This window comes from Anolis carolinensis, chromosome 6, assembly GCF_035594765.1.
Source record: "Anolis carolinensis isolate JA03-04 chromosome 6, rAnoCar3.1.pri, whole genome shotgun sequence".
Classification (NCBI taxonomy): Eukaryota; Metazoa; Chordata; class Lepidosauria; order Squamata; family Dactyloidae; genus Anolis; species Anolis carolinensis.
In genome coordinates this window covers 97,270,143-97,291,733 of record NC_085846.1, presented here as the reverse complement: position 1 = coordinate 97,291,733, position 21,591 = coordinate 97,270,143, and the positions used below count along the sequence as shown (strand labels likewise).

The following is a 21,591-nucleotide window of genomic DNA, read 5'->3' as shown; positions in this document are numbered from 1 at the left end:
GATACTTCTCCCCCGGTGGAATGAGAAGGAGGAAGCCAGGTGATGTGGGGTGTGGGGCATTGGGTTTCCTATGGTCCTCGCCAGGCACAATTGGATTGACCATGATGTGTGACGATTCTGGTGGCAAGTCTGATGAAATCACAATTCTCTTTTCTCCCTTAATAAAAGTGCTGCTAATTGGTCCATCAACCCAGTTTGGATGAAAGCAAGTCCTCCGCCATCATTGAAAAGACAATCTTTAAGAGTGATAAATATTCTTAAAGAGATCATTGGCAGACTTCATCCAGAAACAATAGAGAACGCTGAACCTTAATTGCACGACCACATGCGAGATCAGTGTTTCTTAGTAGAGCAAACAGCAGAAAAATTATTTCAGATAATAGATTTGCTGCAAAGGGAAGTTTCTGGCCTAAGAGCTACTATTGGAGCATTGGTTGGACTGGTAGAGCTTGAGATTCTGGCTGCGGCAGTTTCAGGAAATCTTCCTAGTCAAGAAAATGAGAGCAGTATTGGGCCAGAAGATCACAAAGCAGAATATGAACCAAAAGTAGCCAAATTATCTGCAAAACCAATGGTCAAACAATTAAATGACATAATGGAGGACTGAACGTTAATGCCAGGAGATTCAAGATGGTAAAAACGAGCTATATCCTAATATCACCAAATCAATCTCGGTTCTAAGTCTTACTCCTTCTGACAGAAAATCCCAGGTAATAGATGAATACTTTGATGGTCACTCAGACACTCCTTCTCCTTTTAACCAAGAGACACACAACAATAATGCAAAACCTAACATCACATCAAAAAATCCCATTAGATCATCTGCAAAAGAGACTGTGGATATTGGAAGTTGATGCCCTACTCTCTTGGCACTCCAATACAGACTTAGAGAAATGGCAGAGAACAGCGGAGATGTATTTAATAAACTCCTTCAAATGTTGAGCAAAAACTCACCAAAAAATCCCCTAATTATAGTCAACATAGAAAGAGACACTTTGCCATGGAAGACAAGTGATTATACATAATTGGCCAGTGAAGAAAGCAAATGGGACAATGATATCTGCAAAGGAACATCTAGCAGAAATTCAGTCTCCCCAGGGGCACACACTGGACCTAAAATGATAAAAAACCCTCTAATTTGTAGACTTTAATTATTCACCATCTTATTATTTCACTCTTTAAACAGAGAAGATTGACTGGCAAACACGATTCCTGGAGTCTGAATAAAACCAAACATTATATCTTTGACCTGAATTTTGTTGTCAATGCAGTTTCTTGCACTGTACCCTGCTCTTCTCAGCATAATAAAGGTCAAAGAGCCACGGGTTCTCAGTGCAGGTAATCCCATTGCCTCTGATCTTCCACAATTCTGCCAGAAAGTTGCATTAAAAAGCATTGACCTTGAAACTCTGGAGATCAAATGTGAGCTACAGATCAAGCCATGTAAATAAAAGGTGGGTGGGAGGTAGATTGCTGTTAACCTGAAAGTGTTCAGAATTTGTGAAGTGCTTATAGACTTAGAATTGGATTCTTCTAGAAGGAAAGACAGACAGACAGACAGGGAGGGAGGGAGGGAGAATTCTATTGTGCAAATGCACCCAAAATCAATTTTTCTGTGCTACTTTATTTCTTGCTAGGACAATGTTACACATTAATCAATGTTTTGTTGCCTGAGAATTTGGGAAACTCAAAGGGGTAATATCTGTGCAAACTTCAAATATATATACGTGGAGAAAAATGAAGTCTCTACTTTCCAAAGTGACTGGTTTTTTTTTTGGGGGGGGGGGGGGGGGTGAATACATTTATACATTACTTCAGTGAACACATATCATTAAAGCATTGACATGTTTAGTCACATGTAACAATATATGTGATACTGCAAAAAAAAAAAAAGGAGATGTTTTCAAACCCACTCATGAAATTACCTGTAGTAGGTAACTGTGTCGGTTCATCTGGCAAGAACTTGGATGATGATAAACATTCTCTTGTAAACACAATGTCATCAAGGGCTATAGATCTCATGTAACCTTTCCCAGCACGCCCTTCAAAGATGACCCAGAAGTCTTCATCTGCTCCCAATGGTAACACTACCCGTTTCCAGAAATTTCCCTGATTTTCAGACAGACTGAACAATGTTTTTCTGGTTTGATTTGATACTGTCATCTGGCACACAGTTAGCGATCCAATATTTGCTCCATACATGTGGTAATAAAATATTATCTGGAGAAAAAGAGAAGCAGTAAATTGTTATATATTGTTACCTTCTTGGTGAGGTATATATGGTTCCTATGTAATGTGAAGTAAGTTACATGAAAACAGAATCTCAGTAAGAAAACTCCGACACACTGGTCTAACATGTTTAGTGTTCAAACATTTTAAAAGTATTTATATTCTGTCTTCAAAAGAGAACACCTCAAGGCAGCTAAACGGTTTCAAAAAACTATGAAGCAAACTGAAAGACAAAACTAAACAAGATAATACAATATAAGCAATGTACAGCAGTATTAAATAACTGATCAGCAAAAACTGAACTATTTTCCAAAATACTACTTTAGTATGGAAATAATAAGTACTAATAAATAACCAATACATTATAATTACTTCCTCTTTCACTAAGAAAGTTATACGTGCATGACATAGAGGACAAAAAATACTGCATGGTTCAACAATTAGTGCATGCTCTGCTTCTTTGCTATGACTTCTTGCTTTGTTGTGGATGCTAGGTAGATAACAAAATCAATGCAAGAAGAACATGTTTTGTTCCACAGAGCAATGGGTTACATCATTGACATGCTTTTTAAAGTAACCAAAAAGAATATATTTGTTACTTTTAAGGAAGAAGAAAGATTTGTGTTGATTAATCCTGTCTGACAACTTTTAAAATGTAACTTAAATGTGTCAAATTTCCTAAAAGTGCTGGATTAAAAATGGCATTGAAAATACAACAAAAATGGAAGAAAGTACGTCTCCTTGAGGTATGGGCAGCAGATACTTGGGGGATCTTTAATAAATTAGCAAGTATTTTGACTCACAATTGTTTAACAATATTACTAACATAGAAGCTGTTTTTCCTTCGAATTCAAACTTCCTGTATTTTAGTTGCCTGGAGTAAATTAACCTTTCCCCTGACAGAGTATGAAAAAAAAATTCTGCTTGAGATTTGGTGAGCACCCTGTTCTCTTATTTAATCTATCCCCTAGTCATCCACTATTCTGATTTTGGAACGTCTAGGACCCTAGCCAAAAAAAAAAAAAAAACCTGACTGGCTGTAAAGAGCATTCTGTCTTTCTGATACCTGTCTTAGGAAAAGTAACAAGCAGAACAAAATGTCTTTCTTTGACAAATAAATAGTTTATTTCTTTTCCTCTAGCAGACGTCTGTAGAAAAAATAGATAATATTTTTCATTGTACTAATGCTCAAGTGAATTCAAGGAATTTGTTCCTGTATGCTTTCGATTGCTTGCTATCTGAAATCTGAAAAGTGGGGAGATTATTCAGCACATTTTATTGCAAGGTCTTTTTTGTTCCAGGGTGAACAAGATTCACGCTTTAATGCCACTGAAGTGTTTCATTTCATTCAAACAATGAGATTTTTTTTTTCAACAGAAATCAGGTCAGAACCAAGAACAAACACATTGCATTACAATAACATTCAGATGAATAAAGGAACAAGTACGTTTTCTCTGAGGAATGCTTCAGAGACATTGAATTCTTCCAGATAAAAATTAATGTCTGTTATTCTTGCTAGATAATCTTACACATACCTTACAATTTTTGCTTTTCCTGCTTATGAGACCACTAGAAATTCTGGCTTCTTGCCCTGGCAACTGTGGAAAGGAGTTTTTGATAGAGATGTAATGACCAGATGGTTTGTGCAAGGTATGATCAGCAATTGGTCCCGTGATTAGTCTTGGGATGCCTCCAGATCTAAGATTCCAGTCAAAGTCGTCATTCTGGTCTTGTTCCCAGTCACAAAGATCAAATTCAAAATCACAGCGTCCAATGGAAACACCTGACCAAAGGAAGGAGAAATTGAGATTTCAAAATAAAGGAAAAAATGCCTAAATGAATTTGACAATAATAAATAAAAACAGAATGTTCACCATATTTGATTTTATTTGTTAACACTTATGCTTTTGTAATAAAATTGTTTCAAAGATGCAACAAACCACTTCTTCTAGACCAATGTTTATATCAGTCTTATTAGCATATAAAACTATAGTGTTGACAGAAATTGAATGATCAAAGAGATTAACTATTGAAATCAATAGCAAGATATAGCTTGTTTCATACTAGAATTACCTGTGAAATAAGGATTTAATGCTGGATCACTATCAAAAGAAACAATTAAACAGAGCAAAAGGCTGCTGAACTAGTTACGTTCTGAGAATTTAGAAAATGGTGTCATTTCCTATTACAACTAGGGAAATCTAGCTTTATTCTGAAGTAGCTGACAAAATTAATGAGGAAATCACATTGGAGAGGCAGAGGGAACAAATTAATGTTCTACAGTGTTTGTTTCCCAATGTAATGATGCAAATGATAGTGTCTGCTTTTGTTTTGTTTTTAAAAAGAGGTAATGGAACTAAAAATCAATCCATTTTCCAACAGGAGTGAGGCCGATGTTTAACTTGATTAAAAGTCCAACTGAAGTTGAATTTAGACTATGAGCTGTGGTTAAAGGAGGGTCCTTCCTGGTGAGCTATACTAACTACCATTGTTTCCTGAACTGAGAGAAACTCACCAGGGTGAAGACAAGCAACAGAGTTTAATACGATCTGCAGAAAGGATATAATGTACAGCAAAAGATGCCCAAAATGTACAAGCATAAACGTACATTGCACAGACATGAGTTCTTATACATTCAACAGCTGTTCAAGTTTTCTCCCTCCGCCCGCTCCCTTTTCTGATTGGCCAGCAGAGGGGCTGGCCTTAAGCAACACCCTAATTAGTTGGCGCTGCGACAATGTCACAGTCTTCAGGCAGGAATTCCTTGGTAGGAGGGAAGAGATGGAGGAGTGGCTCCAAGGAGGGCCAATCATCTGTTGAGGGGGTGGTTCTTCTGGGAGGAGGCAGGCCCAGGAAGTCCATGCCCATATTTGGAGAGCTTAGGGGCTTTCTCGTGAAACAGAATCCAGACTTGGGGGTGTATATTGTGAACTTCCATGGGAAAAGCAAAGGTTCAGAACAAAAGGTGGTGTTCTGTAATTGAGCTTTGGGTGTCAAATAAAGGAATCTAAGTGTGCATATATTTTATGTTACTGTTTCCACAGCCAGCCATCTCTCAGTTCAACTGAGACTATCAGAGGATAGGTACCGGGCCCAGTGTTGTCAGATCAAGGACAGAAACCTCCTACTGAGCTATGCACACACATACAATGTGTCCTTCATAGTCATCTTTGTTTCAAGATTAACTCAACCTGAGCAAGTCCACAAAATTCCTCTGTGATGTTAACGAGAGGCTTGTGGCTGTCTTTGGCAGAAATCATATTTTAAACACATTTTACCAGCTATATAGAAATATAGGATAGGAAATAAAAGATAAAGATATAATATGAGCAAAAGCTGATATAATGTAAGCAGAGGCAGTGAGGAAGGATACATTCTATTAAAAGGTTGGGAAGCTGTTGCCTTTGCAAGAGATTTGCTGCTGCAGATCTAGTCTGTACATGCTCTGATACAAAACAGCGCCTATCTACAAGTTCTTTCTCCCTCTTCCTCCCCCCGCCTCTTGATATATAAGGAGAAACAAGCCTTTGAGGGAGATTAGCTGCTGGTCCATCATGGGGGGCCTCATGGAAAAGGGAAAAGAAATTGTCCCTTTTTTTGTTTAGGTGTCCTTGGTGAACTGTAAATCTCAGGGGTGGGGGTTGCATTGTTCAACAACCCAACCATGATGTGTCAGGCCAAGCCACTATTTGTATGTGGGAAAAAGTCATTACAGGCAGTCCCCAAGTTATGGACAAGGTAGGTTCTGTAAGTTTGTTCTTTAGCTGAATTTGTAAGTCAGGTACATTTTAAGTGTAATCCCAGACACACACACACACTTTATATAGCATAGGGAAGGGTTGACATTCTTGTGGCGTTTGTTTGGCTGCCTGTGCCCTTATTCAGAAGATTTCGCCACACTTTCTGTCCCTGTGATAATTGCATTTTGAAAAATTTGGCTTGTTGTGGAAACAAAGAATGGTGATAAAGCTTCAGTGGAGATACCTTTTCCCCGTGTTAACTCTTTCAGAAGCAAATTTCCCTTCTGGGGGGTGGATTTCGGTCACTTCTTGTTGTCTCACCCCCATTCTTAACTATGAGGTGCCTTCCACACAGCCATATAAACCAGAATATCAAGGCAGATAATCCACAATATCTGCTTTGAACTGGGTTATCTGAGTCCACACTGCCATTTATCCCAGTTCAATGTGGATTTTATACAGCTCTGTGGAAGGGGGCTGAGTCATTGTAAATCGGATGTTTGTAACTCAGGGACTGACTGTAATAAACTTTTAGTGCATTCAAAGGAAACCTTATCAAATTAAAGTATCAAGTACTAGAATATACATTTGCTTGCTTAATAGGACTTTCTCCTACTCTTCTCCTACCTCCCATTTCCAAAACCTGGAGTAGATCTTGAGAGCACCTCAGAAGAACTGCAGTGAGAAGTTTTGGTTGAAAGCAGCTTTATCAGTGGAAAGATTAATTGGATTAAACTGATTCAGATTTACTTGATGAATAGTCAAGTTTTTAATAATATATTATTGACAATTGATATATATTAATAACATTAATATTTAATTCTATTGTAATGGTTTATATTTTGGAGTTTTAAATTGTATTGAATTGGTTGTATTTTAAGTCGCTTTGAGTCTTGTTTGTAGAGAGAGAAAGCAGGGTATAAACAAACATAATAAACATAAACATGATAATAATAGTCCATTTTTGCTAAATAAAGGTCAGCTAATATATGGATTATTCTTTATCAACCCATTGAAATATCACCTACTTCCCAAAATTTGTCAGGAATACAGGTTTTCTTCTCTCTTTCCCTGATCTGTATTGTATTGTATTGTATTGTATTTTTAGCTACTTGTTTGTTTTATTTGTTGACTGATTGTTTGCAGCTACTTGAACGGCTGGTATTCCTTTTTTTAAAATTAACATAAACACTTCAACCAAATACAATAACAAGGAAACAAGGAAATCATCTGACACACTTCCATCTTTGAATTGTCATGTAGTGTTTGTATCAGGTCCAGGAAAAAAACTTTGTTCAACTCCACAAAGTTTATCATTTGATGTTGAACCCATCAACAGCTCACCAAGTGTGTTGGATTCTAGTCCACAGTTCTAACTGCATGCCAGTACATACAGAGGGTACCAGGTTAGTTACTGCATAAATCCAACACTATAGATGCATCCTATGTCTGCCTTAAAAGACATAGCCTGAGCTTCAACCTCATTCACACAGAGACATACACAAAAGGAATCAAAACTCAATCATCCTTTAGACATTTATCACAGCTTGCCTGCTTTTGCGCCATCAATACATGGTTTTACAAGGCTCAGGCAAGATTTGTTGTTGAGAGACACTACAGACCGCATTTTCATTTTAATATAAAAAGTCACTCAAGAAATATTTTTTCTTAGATGTGAAAATCTCTAGAGAATGAGATCACAGAATATGCAGAGCCATCCCAATCTGTATTTTATCCTCAAAAAAGCGATCACAGATGATCACAGCCAAGCCGTGTCATTTGGTGCACTTTGAACAAAGATCTTCCTCTTGGAAAAGAAGTGAACATGGGCCAGCCAATTATCTTATGTCAAAGAAATAGGCCTGACTTCAACAATGGTTTATATTCTACTCTTAATTACATTTTTATCTGCTGAAGAATTGTTTCACTATGCCATTTCTTTCTTTCTCTCTCTCGTTTGAACAGACATCCAAGACATTCTTGTTATCCTCAAGATAAATTAGCAGAGAATATAGGAAAAGATTTGGCTTTTGCACAGGTTAGATGAGGAACAGATCCATAATTTTCTCTTGAGTGGCAGAGATCCCTAAATGAATACAAAAAAATATTTATAGCACTAGAACTAGGCTTGCATGCAATAGAGTTGCACTGTCATCATAGGAAATGAATTGTTGGCAATTTTCTTTGATTCCCTGTATGACTCATGAGCTGTTCTTGGGCATATGAGATGGCCTTAAAGGCTTCAAGGGGAATCACCTCCCTCCTCTTTTCCCATTCTTCAAATAAATTGAGTCTTTTCACTTGCAGATCTGCAAGAGTGCATCCAACCTACATTTATTGTATTCATTAAATAGATTGGTTTTTCTATAGTAAACTAATCTCAGGATAGCACCTTGATTATTTTTAGTGCTTGGGAAAATGGGAAAAGCAACTCAAGAAATCTCTTGGCTATCGTGGCTGAAGGATGTCTTGTCTAAAAAAGAAGCTTTCCACAATCCCTCCTTAGATGCTTGCTTATTACAAGGAGGCAGGAATTTCAGCCTGTCTGTTGCTGACTTTCCTCATGGTTACATGTACAAAATAAAATATTCTCACCTCAAACCTGCTGCTAGCAGTCCAGACAAGATATGGCCAATTCTGCAGCTGAAGCACTGCTTCCAGTGTTTAATCTGTCACAAAAAGAACTGCAGCCCTAATGCTTTTAATGTGTGAACAGCTGGATCCAGGGTGATGCTATTTCAATACTTCAAAAAGACCCACAGCTGTTTTATCAGCCAAAAGTGGCTGACCAGTAGAGTCTTGATGGTGATGTTGCTTCTGATGATCATATGGCTGGGCATCCTATTATGGTCTCACCAGAAGCAATGCCGCCATCAAGGCTCTGTGAGAAGTAGCTTCTAGCTGGTGAAACAGTGCAGGCAGCAGCTCCCAGGAAGACAGAGCACCAGTTCGGTTTAGCTGTCAGCCCAATTGGCTAAGTGGACTACAAAACTGCTTTGGGGTGCTTCCTTGCCAGAACATGTTGATTCCTCATGGTGTATCAGGGCAGCTCTGGAGCAAACTACTCCAGATTGTGTTGTGGTTCAGCCTGATGACGATGAGGGATTTATGTCAGGGCCTGGGAGATGCAGTTTCAGAGCCAGGGGGAATGCTGGATTCTGATACAGCTGAACAAGAGGTGCTATTAGAGCAACCATGTGAAAATACTGATGTTTTGGACTCCAGCAGTCAGGGACATGAACTCTCACCTAGCAACTGCAGCCGAGATACTATGAGCTCATCCAAGGGAACACTGGATTTAGATAAACATTCTCGGCTGGCTCTCAGGGAGGAGGGAATCAGGTTCAAATGAAGTGAGAAACATCATGGTAGAGATCGGGACAAGTGGGGAGTGCAGAAGAATGTGTTCATGTTTTGCAGCCTTTAAAGCAAAGTCCTGTGAGATAATTTTAGATCTGCCAACGTCGCTAAACCTAGAAGGGTTGTTAGCTTTGTTCTCCGTTCAAGTTTGGGTTGGAGACTCATGTTTCTTGCTCATGTTTAGGCTCCTTGTTCCATGGATTTTTTCTGGGATTACTGTTCCTTTTTATGCTCCAGGTTTAAGCTTTATGCTTTGGACTTTTCTTGTCTTCATGTTCCAATTTAGAAACCTTTTGAGTTATCCTGTCTTCATGTTTCAATTTTAACACTTTATTCTGGGATGTATGCTGTCTGTGGATTATCTTCTGTACACAGTTTGGCATAGGCTTGTTGCCTATGACGTTTGCCTACTTTATTGACTCTTGGATCTTATTCTTTATTTACTCATTTGGTGTTTTACCCTTTTTAATATATGCTTTTTAAATAAACTTTTGACTTTTACACTTGGTGTCTTCTTGGGTGCTGTGAGCAAGGTGAAACCCTGCTGAGGTGGAACAATCTGTTGCACAATCAGCAGGGTTTCACCCCTATTTGTATGGACAATAGGGGAAGAAGGGGATAGTGTGGAAACTGTGGGGCAGTGTCCAGCTTTGTCCCCTTACCATGGTTGGTCATGGGCTGCCATCGCATGTTTTGCCGCTGTCCCCGGCTTCCTCTCTTGCTGTCCCTGGCTTCTTCAATGAGAAGACAGGTAGTCATCTGTCTTCTAAGGTCTCCTTCTTAGCAGGCTGCCAGTACACAGCCGGGATGGAGCCCTGTCAGAAGTAGCCCTATGATGGCTACTGGCAGACTCCATCCTGGCAGCATGCTAGGACGGGGGGAAACCACTCATCTTCCCTTCACTACTGCAGTTCAAGTTAATGCGGTTTCATTCTAACTATTCCACAACCTCACCCATGATATTCTAAGATGTAGCTGAATTAATGAGTTTCTTTCCCTGGTTTTCTTTACTGGAAATCCTCTTGATTAGTTATGTTCTTCCTTCCCTATTCAAGCATTTTAAAAATGTATTCTAAGAGCAAAATCCATTTTGAAATAAAATATTTATAATAATGAATATAAAATATTTATAGATTATGAAAACATCCTATATCTTAGCAAATATGCTTGCATCATTATACTGCAAATAAATGCACGACACTATAATTCATTTCATTATCTTATGCTAGACCACACTGCAATTTTATGGATAAGTAACAGTAACATGACTCCCAAATCCTGCTTTGGTTCAGATACTACCTATTTTTGTTATCTGTCTTGACTCATTGCTTGTAACTTCTTTTGCTCTATTTTTCTGTCTCATGCCAAAACACAGGAAAATGTGGAAGGTCCTACTGGGATAAGTTATTTATTAGAAATTTTATCTTTTTAAAAGTTGTTTTAAAAATGTATGAATCATAGCCACCAGCTTATTTAAATCTTAGCCACTGGAGTGAACTGTAATTGTAGGAATGTAAAATTCTCCTTTAACTAGCTGGAAGCAGCTTATGGCCAGGTTGAAGGTCAGTAAATCGTTTATTACCATGCTTCTGCTCCAAACAAATTCCTATGAATATATAACACCACTATCAATATTTGAATTTTGAAATCTGATTAACCAATCCTTGATGAAAATTATGCCAACATCACAACAAAACATTACATTTACAAAGATACTGATGAAAATGTAAAGATATATCTGGCTATGAACTTTGGGAGATTTTTTTTTATTGTCTAAAGAAGGCAAAGACGAAAGAATCCTAAAATTGGGGAAAACAACAATCTCGTTCAGTGGAGACTGGGGTGTGACTATGAGATGGGATAAATGAGGACATTGCCCAAATAAAAATTATGCTCTCGCTATGGCAAGGAGCCCTGGTGGTGAAGTGTGTTAAAGCACTGAGCTGCTGAACTTGCAGACCGAAAGGTCCCAGGTTCAAATCCTAGGAGCAGAGTGAGCGCCTGCTGTTAGCTCCAGTTTCTGCCAACCTAGCAGTTTGAAAACATGCCAATGTGAGTAGATCAATAGGTACTGCTCCGGCGGGAAGGTAACGGCGCTCCATGCAGTCATGCCAGCCACATGACCTTGGAGGTGTCTATGGATAATGCCGGCTCTTTGGCTTAGAAATGGAGATGAGCACCAGCCCCCAGAGTCAGACATGACTGGACTTAACGTCAGGGGGAAACCTTTACCTTTAACCTATGGCAAGTGCAGATAATTTTCAATGTTTCACTCTCTGTAAAGTTAGAAATATGAGGACTGAAAAAAATGATATTTTAGGGGCAAAGAATTCTTATTTGAAGGGGCAATGCACTAATTTTTAATCTCCTATGTAGAGATTTGTAACATCTAAGAAAACGTCATGAGTGGAGTTGTGATGGCATGCCTGAGGCTTTGGGAAAACAATAGTATCTGGCTTTACTCAGGGGCTATCTATATACCTTCTGTTAAGATCAAGACCCTTGACATACAGAGGCACTTTAGGCAAGATGAAAGTCAACCAAAATGAATTTACTAAAAACAATATGAATAAAGGGGTAACTCCACTCAGGGCTATTGAAAAATAGTTTAAAACAATACATTACAAAGGGAGATTTTGCTGGTTGCAGTCATCTCTCTGGAGTCTTCGAAAGGCTTTTGCCTCTGGAGCAAAACAATGTTTTACAAGCTGGAGCTCATAAACTGTATTAATCTTCTTTCTTTGTGAAGCTTAGGCTGACCAAAAGCTTCTGTTGTCTCTGGGACTGGTGGTATATAAATATTGCTAAATGCAAAGTTTAGTGCTAAGGCTGCCTGTTTGAATTGCTGGGCCTAAGATTACCAGACAATGACCAGGCCTCTAATCCCTGTAGCTCTGATGCAGAAAAAAGGGGCCTAGCAAGAAGGCTCTGAACAGGCAAATGGAACAGACCAACTAAGGCTGGCCTCTAGGGGGATTTTATGCTCCACCCCAAAACTAATACAAATGGGGGTATCTACACTATTGAGGAAACCTAAACAGGCGGAACTAAAGCAAAGGAGAGGAAAAGGCAGAGCCAAGACTTCACAGGAGTCATGGTGACTGTTAAGGAGCTATCATAACCCCTATAGAATCCTGGGATATATATTTTGGTGAACTCTAGTGCAATCCCATACATACATTTCTCAACTTACCCTTAGAAAAGGGACAGGAAATTTAATGTATTTAATTTTGTAATATAGATCGGCATCCAGTGAGCAACTGGGATACCTAAAGAACATGATTTTTGTGAATTCAAAATTGCACTGATTCATACCTCCTGGATGAATGTGAATATTAGAGAATAGTAACACCCTGGACTCGTCTAAATATAGTTATGAAATTCTCTTAGTTTTCAGTTATTTTCAGACTATAATTCCATGCAGGAACCATAGGACAGCATGATCAATGCAAATTTTCACTTATTAATGAATGAACCAACAACAATGCTAGAATATTAGTCGTAGCAACTGATATCCTTTGAACTATGGAAACCTTATACTTACTGCAGATACTTTCATTCTCATCTGAGTTATCTGCACAATCATTCACAAAATCACAAAGATTATCCCTTGGGAGGCAGTATTTGTTTGCACAAGTAAATTCTTCAGATGTACAATGTTTGTTTGGGATAAGTAATGGAGAGCAATCTTTGAACAAAATGTCATCCACCGCCACATCTCCCATATAACTGATGCCCCGTTTCGTTCTGAAAACAACCTGGTCAATATAAAACATAGCATTATGAATACCATGAATACCATAATGAACATGAAATCTCAGAGAGAGCTTCCTCCCTCCTCTTCCTCCAATTACTTTGAGTTTGGTCTAGATTTTATGGTTCACAAATGCAATTACTTCTTCAATGAGCAGAAGGATACATTTAGCAGATATATTTCTGGTAGGAATATAAGAAATTTATTTTCATCTAAGACCCCTTCCCTATACTCTATAAACCTGTGGGTCCCTAGATGTTTTGGCCTTCAACTTCCAGAAATTCTAGCAGCTGGTAAACTGGCTGGGATTTTGGGGAGCTGTAGGCCAAAACACCTGGGGACCCACAGGTTGAGCACCACTGCTCTAAGCCCTCTGAAAATCTGCTACATAGAAATCCCAAGAACAGTGTGAGAAATGGTGATGAATGACAAGTAAGTTAACAGAGACCAAGCCCCCTTAATTCAAAAATGGCCAACTGTGAAGTGAATAGGGGCATTCTCTATCTCAGTCTGTACCATTGTTCCTTTTTTAGTCAAAAAGTGTGCCACATCACTTCTGCTTTTGATTTCAACTTATTTTATGCCCAAAGTCTGGAAACCAAGTCTTATGGGTAATAACTTAGGGAGGTGAGCATGTCTAACTTAGAGAAAACAAGACTGGTAGGTGACATAATGGCCATCTCTAACTATCAGAAGCAATGTCATGTAGAAGATGGAGCAAGCTTGTTTTTTGCTGCTCCAGGGAATACAGCTATGCATTCAAATTACAAGAAAAGAGAGTCCATCTAAACATTAAGAATAACTTTTTTATTACAGTATAAGAACAGACTTGTGGTGTATGTGTGGAGTCTCCTTCTTTGGAGGTCTATAAACAGAGCTTAGATTGGCATCTTTCAGAAAGCTGCAGTTGCATATGTTTTGCATGGCAGGGGATTGAACGACGTGGTCCTTATGAGCCATTTTAGCTCTAAAAGTCTATGATCTGATTATTCTATACCTGGTTTGCCATTTTGGTGAGATTGGGGGATGAGTGGAGGACATGGGAATTATGGAGGCAAATCTGTCTAGCTTCAGTATGGATTGTGAAATTGCCTACAACTTCTTAAAAATGATGGAGGTCTGGTAGCTGGTTGGGAGTAGGGAGTAAAACTGTATCCTGATCAACTGCATTTGACTCTCAGGGCACTTCCAGACTGGGGTTAAATTCACATTTAATTTTACGTGCCATTAACAAATAATTTTCAGTCTGCAGCAGGGACATCATTTTTAATTCACTGTTTTGGAGTGCAGCGCTGTCTTATGGACTGGCACTATGAGATTTGAAACTAGACTGTTAAGCAAACCAAATATATTTTAGCAAAGGGTGCAGTGGAGGAAAACTGGATTATACTCACCTGAAAAAAGGAGCGAACACCAAAAAACACTTCAGCTCTGTTCCACTGACGTCCCTGAGGGCCACTTTGAGCCCAAACTTCAGAAGTTACATTTCCCACTTTGCTGAGCACCTAAAAATCAAACATTTCTGATGAAACTCAACACTTTTAATTAGCAACTTGGCTTTTCCAAATCAAACCATAGAACAAATTTGTAACAGAGCAACTTCAAATTAGCTCCATGTTTAATTTTTCACATTAAACGAAATCATTACAAGAATTTCATGCAAGCAGCCTTGCAAATCTGTCAATAGGTGGTATGTTTATGGTATGGGTCCTTTATTCCTAATTTAAGCTAATAACATTGTAGATCAATTTTTAATGTCTTTATACCTTCAAAGTGTTAAATCTCACACATGTGTCATACTAAGTGGCAGATCACAAGCCTCTAAAACATCTGTCTGCAGGGTTAATTACACTAATCCTACTGTCTATAATGGCAGTCCACATCTATACTAGGTTGGTTATTCCAGTGTAAATCTGCCCCAGAGGAGTCTAGATCCATCATGTATGTGTTGAATCTGGCACTTATGTCCAGTTGGCTATGACTGCATTGGCCTTGCTGGGCTGTCACCTTGTTATTGTCACTACTCCTCTGCAGCCATGGAGCACCCTGTGAATGCCTGGCCATCGCCTATTGTGTCAGATGCCAGAATGGGTGCCCAATGCCCACATGATCAGCATGAAGGAGGGGAGATTGACCCAATCCAGCTATCCAAATGGCTGCAAAGTCCTGGTATACTACACAGCTTCCAGCAAACTCCAGAGTATCCACCAACTTTACCTAAACCAAGGCAAAGTCAGCTTAAGGCAAGAAACCCTGAACATTGCTGTGTATTATGGAGACAGACAGCAGTAGATTACATTTGCTGGCCAGTGTTTTGCATGTGTCCAGGATGCAAAAGTATCAAACAATAGCAATTAATTCTGCTGTGTGGAAGTGGCATCCAAATGCTAGTGAATGTGTGAACTCTCAGAATTTCCCAACAGCCACTGACTAGAATATTCTGCAATATCTAGTCCAAAAGAGTAACTTTTCCAATCTCCATATTTAACTGAAGTAAAGGAACATGGATAAATTGCTATAACAAGAATGGATATGACAAATGACATAACAGGAACTCAGATATAACAATCTTTGAATCTTGATTAATTAACAAACTTTTTATCATTTCCACTTCAGTTGGTTTGAAGAAAAAATGACACTGGTCAGGAAGCTGTATTGTTTTCAGTTGATCAGATAAGTAAAACAACCATAAACTTCATAGATATATTAAGTTTTCAAAACTAATTTTAGTTTAGGCAGTACATTAAACATCCAGTTGTTTGCATAAAAAACTTTTCCAATCAAGTTCCAGAGTGCTTGTTCAGTCTGAGGTGCATGAGGTGTCCTCCTCGCTTCTTGCTTCAGTAAATATTCATTGAATTGTGACGGGTCCCTCCCAGGAGTCAACTATCCTAAATATGCTTCACTGACGCTAAAGTGTCAGAACGGAGCCAAACTGACAACATTGGGAGATGGAAGGATGGTGATGTATGTCAAATCATGCTTCTAGACAGCACTGACAGAACTATATATCATCAACTCCCAGAAATGTTTTTCTCCTCTAGGATTTATCACCAGGTATAATAATATGCAGTCTTAGCTGCGGGACAGTCTAGGACAGAGCAAAGGGATATCATCTCCCAGTTTTATATGACATGGAAAATGAAATAACCATTCTCTTTGAATGGAAGGGTATTCCTATCATAACAGAGTTTCATATATTAACTGACAAGCTGACAGAAGAAATGCAAAAGTTGTCTCCAAAGCATTCAAGAGTCTGAGCACATCAAACACAGTATAGCATATCCACTAACATATCAGATGCTAACTGACATCCAAACAAATCCCTTCGTGGTAAGATTCAGTAATTGCTACTGTGGCATCTTGGAGTTGGAAATTTACATTGAAAAGAATTCATTATACTTCCAAACCTTTGGCTCAATAAGTTATTTATACTTAAAACTTTCAAAAGTGAGTACCGAATGGTTACTTTTGGTTATTGTTTAAAAACACCTGAACACGAAAACCTGCAAGCCTGTGGCACCAAATTAATATTCTATGATGTTCACCTTCTAAGTATAAAAATCACTTTTTAAATAATGTCAGAAGCAACTTGAGAACATACTGCAAGTCATTGTGAGAGAATTGGCCACCTACAGAGACGTTGCCCAGGAGACGCACAGATGTGTTACCATCCTGCTGAGAGGCTTCTTTCATGACCCCACAAGCTAGTGCTGACAGACAGGAGCTCACCCCATCTCGCAGATTCGACAACCTTCAGGTCAGCAACCCAACCTTCAGATCAGCAGTTCAGCCGGCACAAGGTTTTAACACAGTGTGCCACCGCGGCTCCACCTAAAAATAACTAAATCTGTTTCAGCTATATTGCAAATAAAGTGAAGTGATGCCTTGTTGTATTACAGTAATAGCACACATAAAATATGCTTTAGTTATGAAAAAATAGTCACTTTGCTGTTACTTGTAAGCTTAGGGTAAATTGGCAAGACTAAACATGCTTGCAAGTCAGATATTTTTGCAAGAAAAGAGTAGCAATGCCAGTACAAAATCTGGATCTTGTTTGGACTTTCACGTATAAATGAATCCCATTGTGCCTCACTTTGTGCAAGCTGCAATTGAACAAGGAACCCTTTAATGAAGCATAGTTTCCAATTTGTTTCATATTATGAAATGTCGTTCCTGGGATTGAAACAAACCTGGGTATCATGCTCAAAACCGAAGTTTAATATTCTGCCGTATTTCAGAGTTGCTACACTCTTAATCCTCCTTAATTGTTTTCTTCCCACTGAAAATTCTTAACACAAAATAGATTAAATAGCCGAAGAGTTCCTTTTAGCTACAAGCAGAACAATCTCTCCAGATGGAAATGTCAGGAGTGATGGGTGTCTGTCATGTCAGAGAGGAAGTAAATCTGCTCCAGATTAGGTCCAGACTTTCACAGTAATTCAAACCTGGAAGGTTATCTCCCAATAGGTTTGTCATCTTGGTTATCTCTTTTAATGGTCACCCTAAACCCCAGAGAGGTTTCATGGCTCCAGTTAAGATACAAGCTGCTTTACGGAAACATTTTAGTATTTATAGTTAACTAGAGACATCATGGTTTGATAACAGCTTGTGGAAAGAAAGAAGTCGAGGACCTCATGTGTAGGAAGAAAGCCTGCACGTGTCTCAGACTAATAACCAGACATGACCACTGTTATAATCTTCAGGAAACTATATCAGCAAATGGCTGTCCATAGCCTGCAGTTCCCTATATGTGGATATGTCCTTCCTTTCAGAGACCGAGTTTTAGGAAGAGCTTTTCTTTGATAAGAGAGTTCTGTTATCATGTTTTTCTTCTGATGCATCTTAATTACTTTTAAACAACAATATTAAATAATTCTTTGATGAACGTACTTGAATTTATATCATTGTGTCTTAATTCCAAGAATTTCAGCTTCACTAAGTTTTAGATTACAGCTACAAGATCTTACTGTAAAACATATTTTATTTTCAGGATGTGTGAAAACCTTTGCAATATTTCAGCTTTATTATATGCAAATTATTTCTCCTTAATACTCAATTCTTTGAAAAGCTAAATAATCTCTCTATCATAACATAATTTAATACAAGTTTCAAAATTGTTCCTTGGGTTATGAATAGTCGTGGATTTCCGAAAAGGGAGTAAATATGCAACAAAACATTCTCTTGTCAAAATTAGTAGCACTCGCTTTGTGTAGATCGGAATGAACAACTATCGCTCCACTTATTATTTGTTAGGAAAATGTGAATGAAAAAAATGAAAAACTCATCTGCTGAGAGATGAAAAGGCTTAGGGAAGGAAAGTACTTTTATTTTAGTCTTTTAGTGAAAAATAATTATTTCTGCATTCATTGTGTTATCTGGCCCATAATTCTACTGGGCCACTTAAACTGCCATTTATTTATTTCGTGTCAAAAGCATTGTACAACAAATACATTTCAAATAATGGAAATTTAAAAAAAATCACAAGCAACTAAATAGTTTTGGACCAAAAGCGGGCAACAGCAACTGCATTGTCTGTAGCTTTAAACAACTCCTCCTCCATACATGAGGCAGGGCATTGTGGGCAAGCATACATATGCGGAGTTGTTTGTTCAGTTCCACAGTCACACAAGGTGGAGGATTCCTCCAGGTAGTGCCACCTTGCCAAGTTGTCTTTTGATCTGCCCACTCCACTTCTGAGTCTGTTCAGGGACTTCCAAGTTGCCCATTCTTGGTTTGCCCCTGGAGGAAGACCCTCATAGGGGGCCATCCAGTTAGAATTGCCAGGTTTAGCTGCCCAGAGGGACACCCTTGCTGCTGCTGGGGGAACATCAAGAGGAGTGGTGGTTCTCATGAAGCCCTTCCTTGATTTGAGTCTGGTGGGAGGAGGGTGATAGCCATGCAGTGGGTGGCTTTCACAATGTTCGACCTTTTTTCTCTCACCGTTAGCAGCAACATCCCGTCGCACGTCAGGAGGGGCAATGCCAGCTAACTTGTAGAGTTTATCAACAGGTGTAGGTTTAAGGCATCCCGTGATGATTCTGCATGTTTCATTCAGTGCTATGTCCACCTGCTTTGCATGGGTAGACTTGTGCCAAACAGGACAGGCGTACTCAGCAGTTGAGAAAGACAAGGCCAGGGCTGATGTTCTTATTACTTGTGGGTCTGCTCCCCGTGCGCTGCCAGTCAGTTTCCGCAGGATGTTATTGCGTGCAGCTACTTTGTGCTTGGTGTTAACCCTAACTGCCATGACTCAATGCTATGGAATCCTGGAAATTGTAGTTTAATGAGAAACCAGCACTCTTTGGCAGAGAAGGCTCAAGATGTTGTAAAACTGAAATTTAGGCAGTTTGATACCACTTTAACTTCCCTGGGTCAATACTATGGACCCATGGAAGTTATAGGTTTACAGTAGAGTCTCGCTTAACCAACATAAATGGTCTGGCAGAATGTTGGATAATAAGGTGGGATTAAGGAAAAGCCTATTAAACGTCAAATTATGTTATGATTTTACAAATTAAACATCAAAACATAATGTTCTACAACAAATCGACAGAAAAAGCAGTTCAATACACAGTAACATTATGCAATTATTACTGTATTTACGAATTTAGCACCAAAACTTCTCAATGTATTGAAAACATTGACTACAAAAACATTTGACTACTAAAAAAATTGACTACAAATAAAGATATAATTTCATAAAATGATACAAATGAACATTGTCAGAAGTTAAATCAGTAAAAAGTTCAGTCCTGTGAAGATTTTTAAAAATCTTTGAATCTTGCCTGCCTAGAGAAATAGCTGTCGATCCGGGCAGGAGGCAAACTGTGTTGGATAATACAGAATGTTGGATAGCAAAGGTTGGATAAGCGAGACTCTACTGTACAAGGATTTTAACTTTCTATGCCAAAGAGTGCTGGTGTCTCACCAAACTAGGACTCTCAGGATCCCACCCACAGTATTGAGGCGTGGCAGTTAAAGTAGTGTAGGACTGTATTTATTCTACAGTGTAGATGCATTCAAGGATACAAGGTATTGCCATGGAAGTCAAAGTGGAATCATAGCTTTGCAATATAAGAATATAAGGCAGCAATCTATTGAACACAGACTTTTGATTATTTTTCTATCACAGCATGGAGTATGTTTCAAAGATGCACATATAAAAATATGTTTGGATCATTATGAGACACAAGGGAGGAGGGCATTCCATGTATTGTGTCTCAGCTGGCAGAGTGTGAATATTCTTAGAAAAACAATATGAGATATATTTCCATTACCTTTAAAGTACCAACTGTTGCCCCATACATATAATTCCAAAATACCAGCCTGCACTTGGGTCCAGTCTGAGAAATTACTGGGGTGATAATATCTGCAGTATGACCATATTTTCCATTAGAACTGTCTGCAAAGAGGTAAGAACCTTCCTTCGTAGCCCTATGAAGAAAGAAATTAACAGATTAAGTAAATAATATTGCTATGCCAGAAATATGCAGATGGATAACAGTTGTTGGATAAGTATATAAGAAATACATCTCTAAATCAAGATGGCCTCTAGTCAATTTTTAAAGATATATAGTTATTAAGTAGAAGATAATAATCTGATTTCTTTCTTCATAGCTGAACAAAGAAATGAAGATAGTGTATACAGGAAACTTCCAGGCAAATAAGTATGGGATTGCCGGATAATCTCAGTAATCCTGCGTTCATCAACAGGGAGAGATAGGTAAATGATATATAGACAGGCAGACAGACAGACACTGGGTAGGAAAGAGTGTTGTCCTTTGCTTTGGACAGCAAAATCCCTTGAACCATTTATATCAAAAAAGATGAAAAAATGGAAAAAACAGATATTTTCAGTCTGAGCTCCATCAGGTTTTATGTTCAGGAGGCTGTTCCTTGCTTTCCAACACAACCCACCATATTCCCCAGTGTATCTGCAGAAGTGGACAACTCTTTTTCCTGTAAGGGATGCATTCCCTCAGGGGCAATGTGTCAGGAGTGAGATTTGTGGTCAATGGGTTCAGAAACGAAAGAATCACCCCTTTTCCAACCATCTCCTTTCCAGCCATCCCATTCTCTTTCCTCTTACTGCTCACCTGGTGGACGATTGGAAAAGGAACTTATCCTCACTCATGTAGAGATCTAAACTGATCACTTGCAGAGGGCTTTGGAAATTAGAACATAACATCAGGTGAAGTACAACAGATCATCTACTCTGAGGATAGGGAAAAGATAAAAGATCTCACATCCCTGGGAGACCACAATGGAGGAAAAGCAAGTTTGGGGATTTTATTTTTTTTAAAAAAAATCTGTAGCATTGGGAATGACCTTTCCATTTTATTCACCATTTATAATTCTGTATATTTATTTAGGCCTTTCATGATGCCAACATTTTCAAGTTAATCTGCTGATATTTTTCTGTGTTCTGTTGGGCTGTTTTGTCTGAAATTACTTTTGTATTCATCCATGCTATTTTAAGCTATGTTAATATGACCTAAGAACCCC

The 21,591-nt window shown here is 38.6% G+C and overlaps 1 protein-coding gene across 1 annotated transcript in view; it reads right to left on the bottom strand.

Moving 5' to 3' along the window:
* Positions 1-21,591, bottom strand: part of malrd1 (MAM and LDL receptor class A domain containing 1) — a 225,812-nt gene that overhangs the window by 154,389 nt on the left and 49,832 nt on the right. Inside the window, exons 14-18 of the mRNA XM_062984307.1 lie at positions 20,364-20,520; positions 14,478-14,588; positions 12,874-13,087; positions 3,765-4,012; positions 1,926-2,220 (exon numbers count right to left, since the gene is read on the bottom strand). Of these exons, the coding sequence (XP_062840377.1) occupies positions 1,926-2,220; positions 3,765-4,012; positions 12,874-13,087; positions 14,478-14,588; positions 20,364-20,520 (1,025 nt within the window). The remainder of the gene's footprint in view (positions 1-1,925; positions 2,221-3,764; positions 4,013-12,873; positions 13,088-14,477; positions 14,589-20,363; positions 20,521-21,591) is intronic.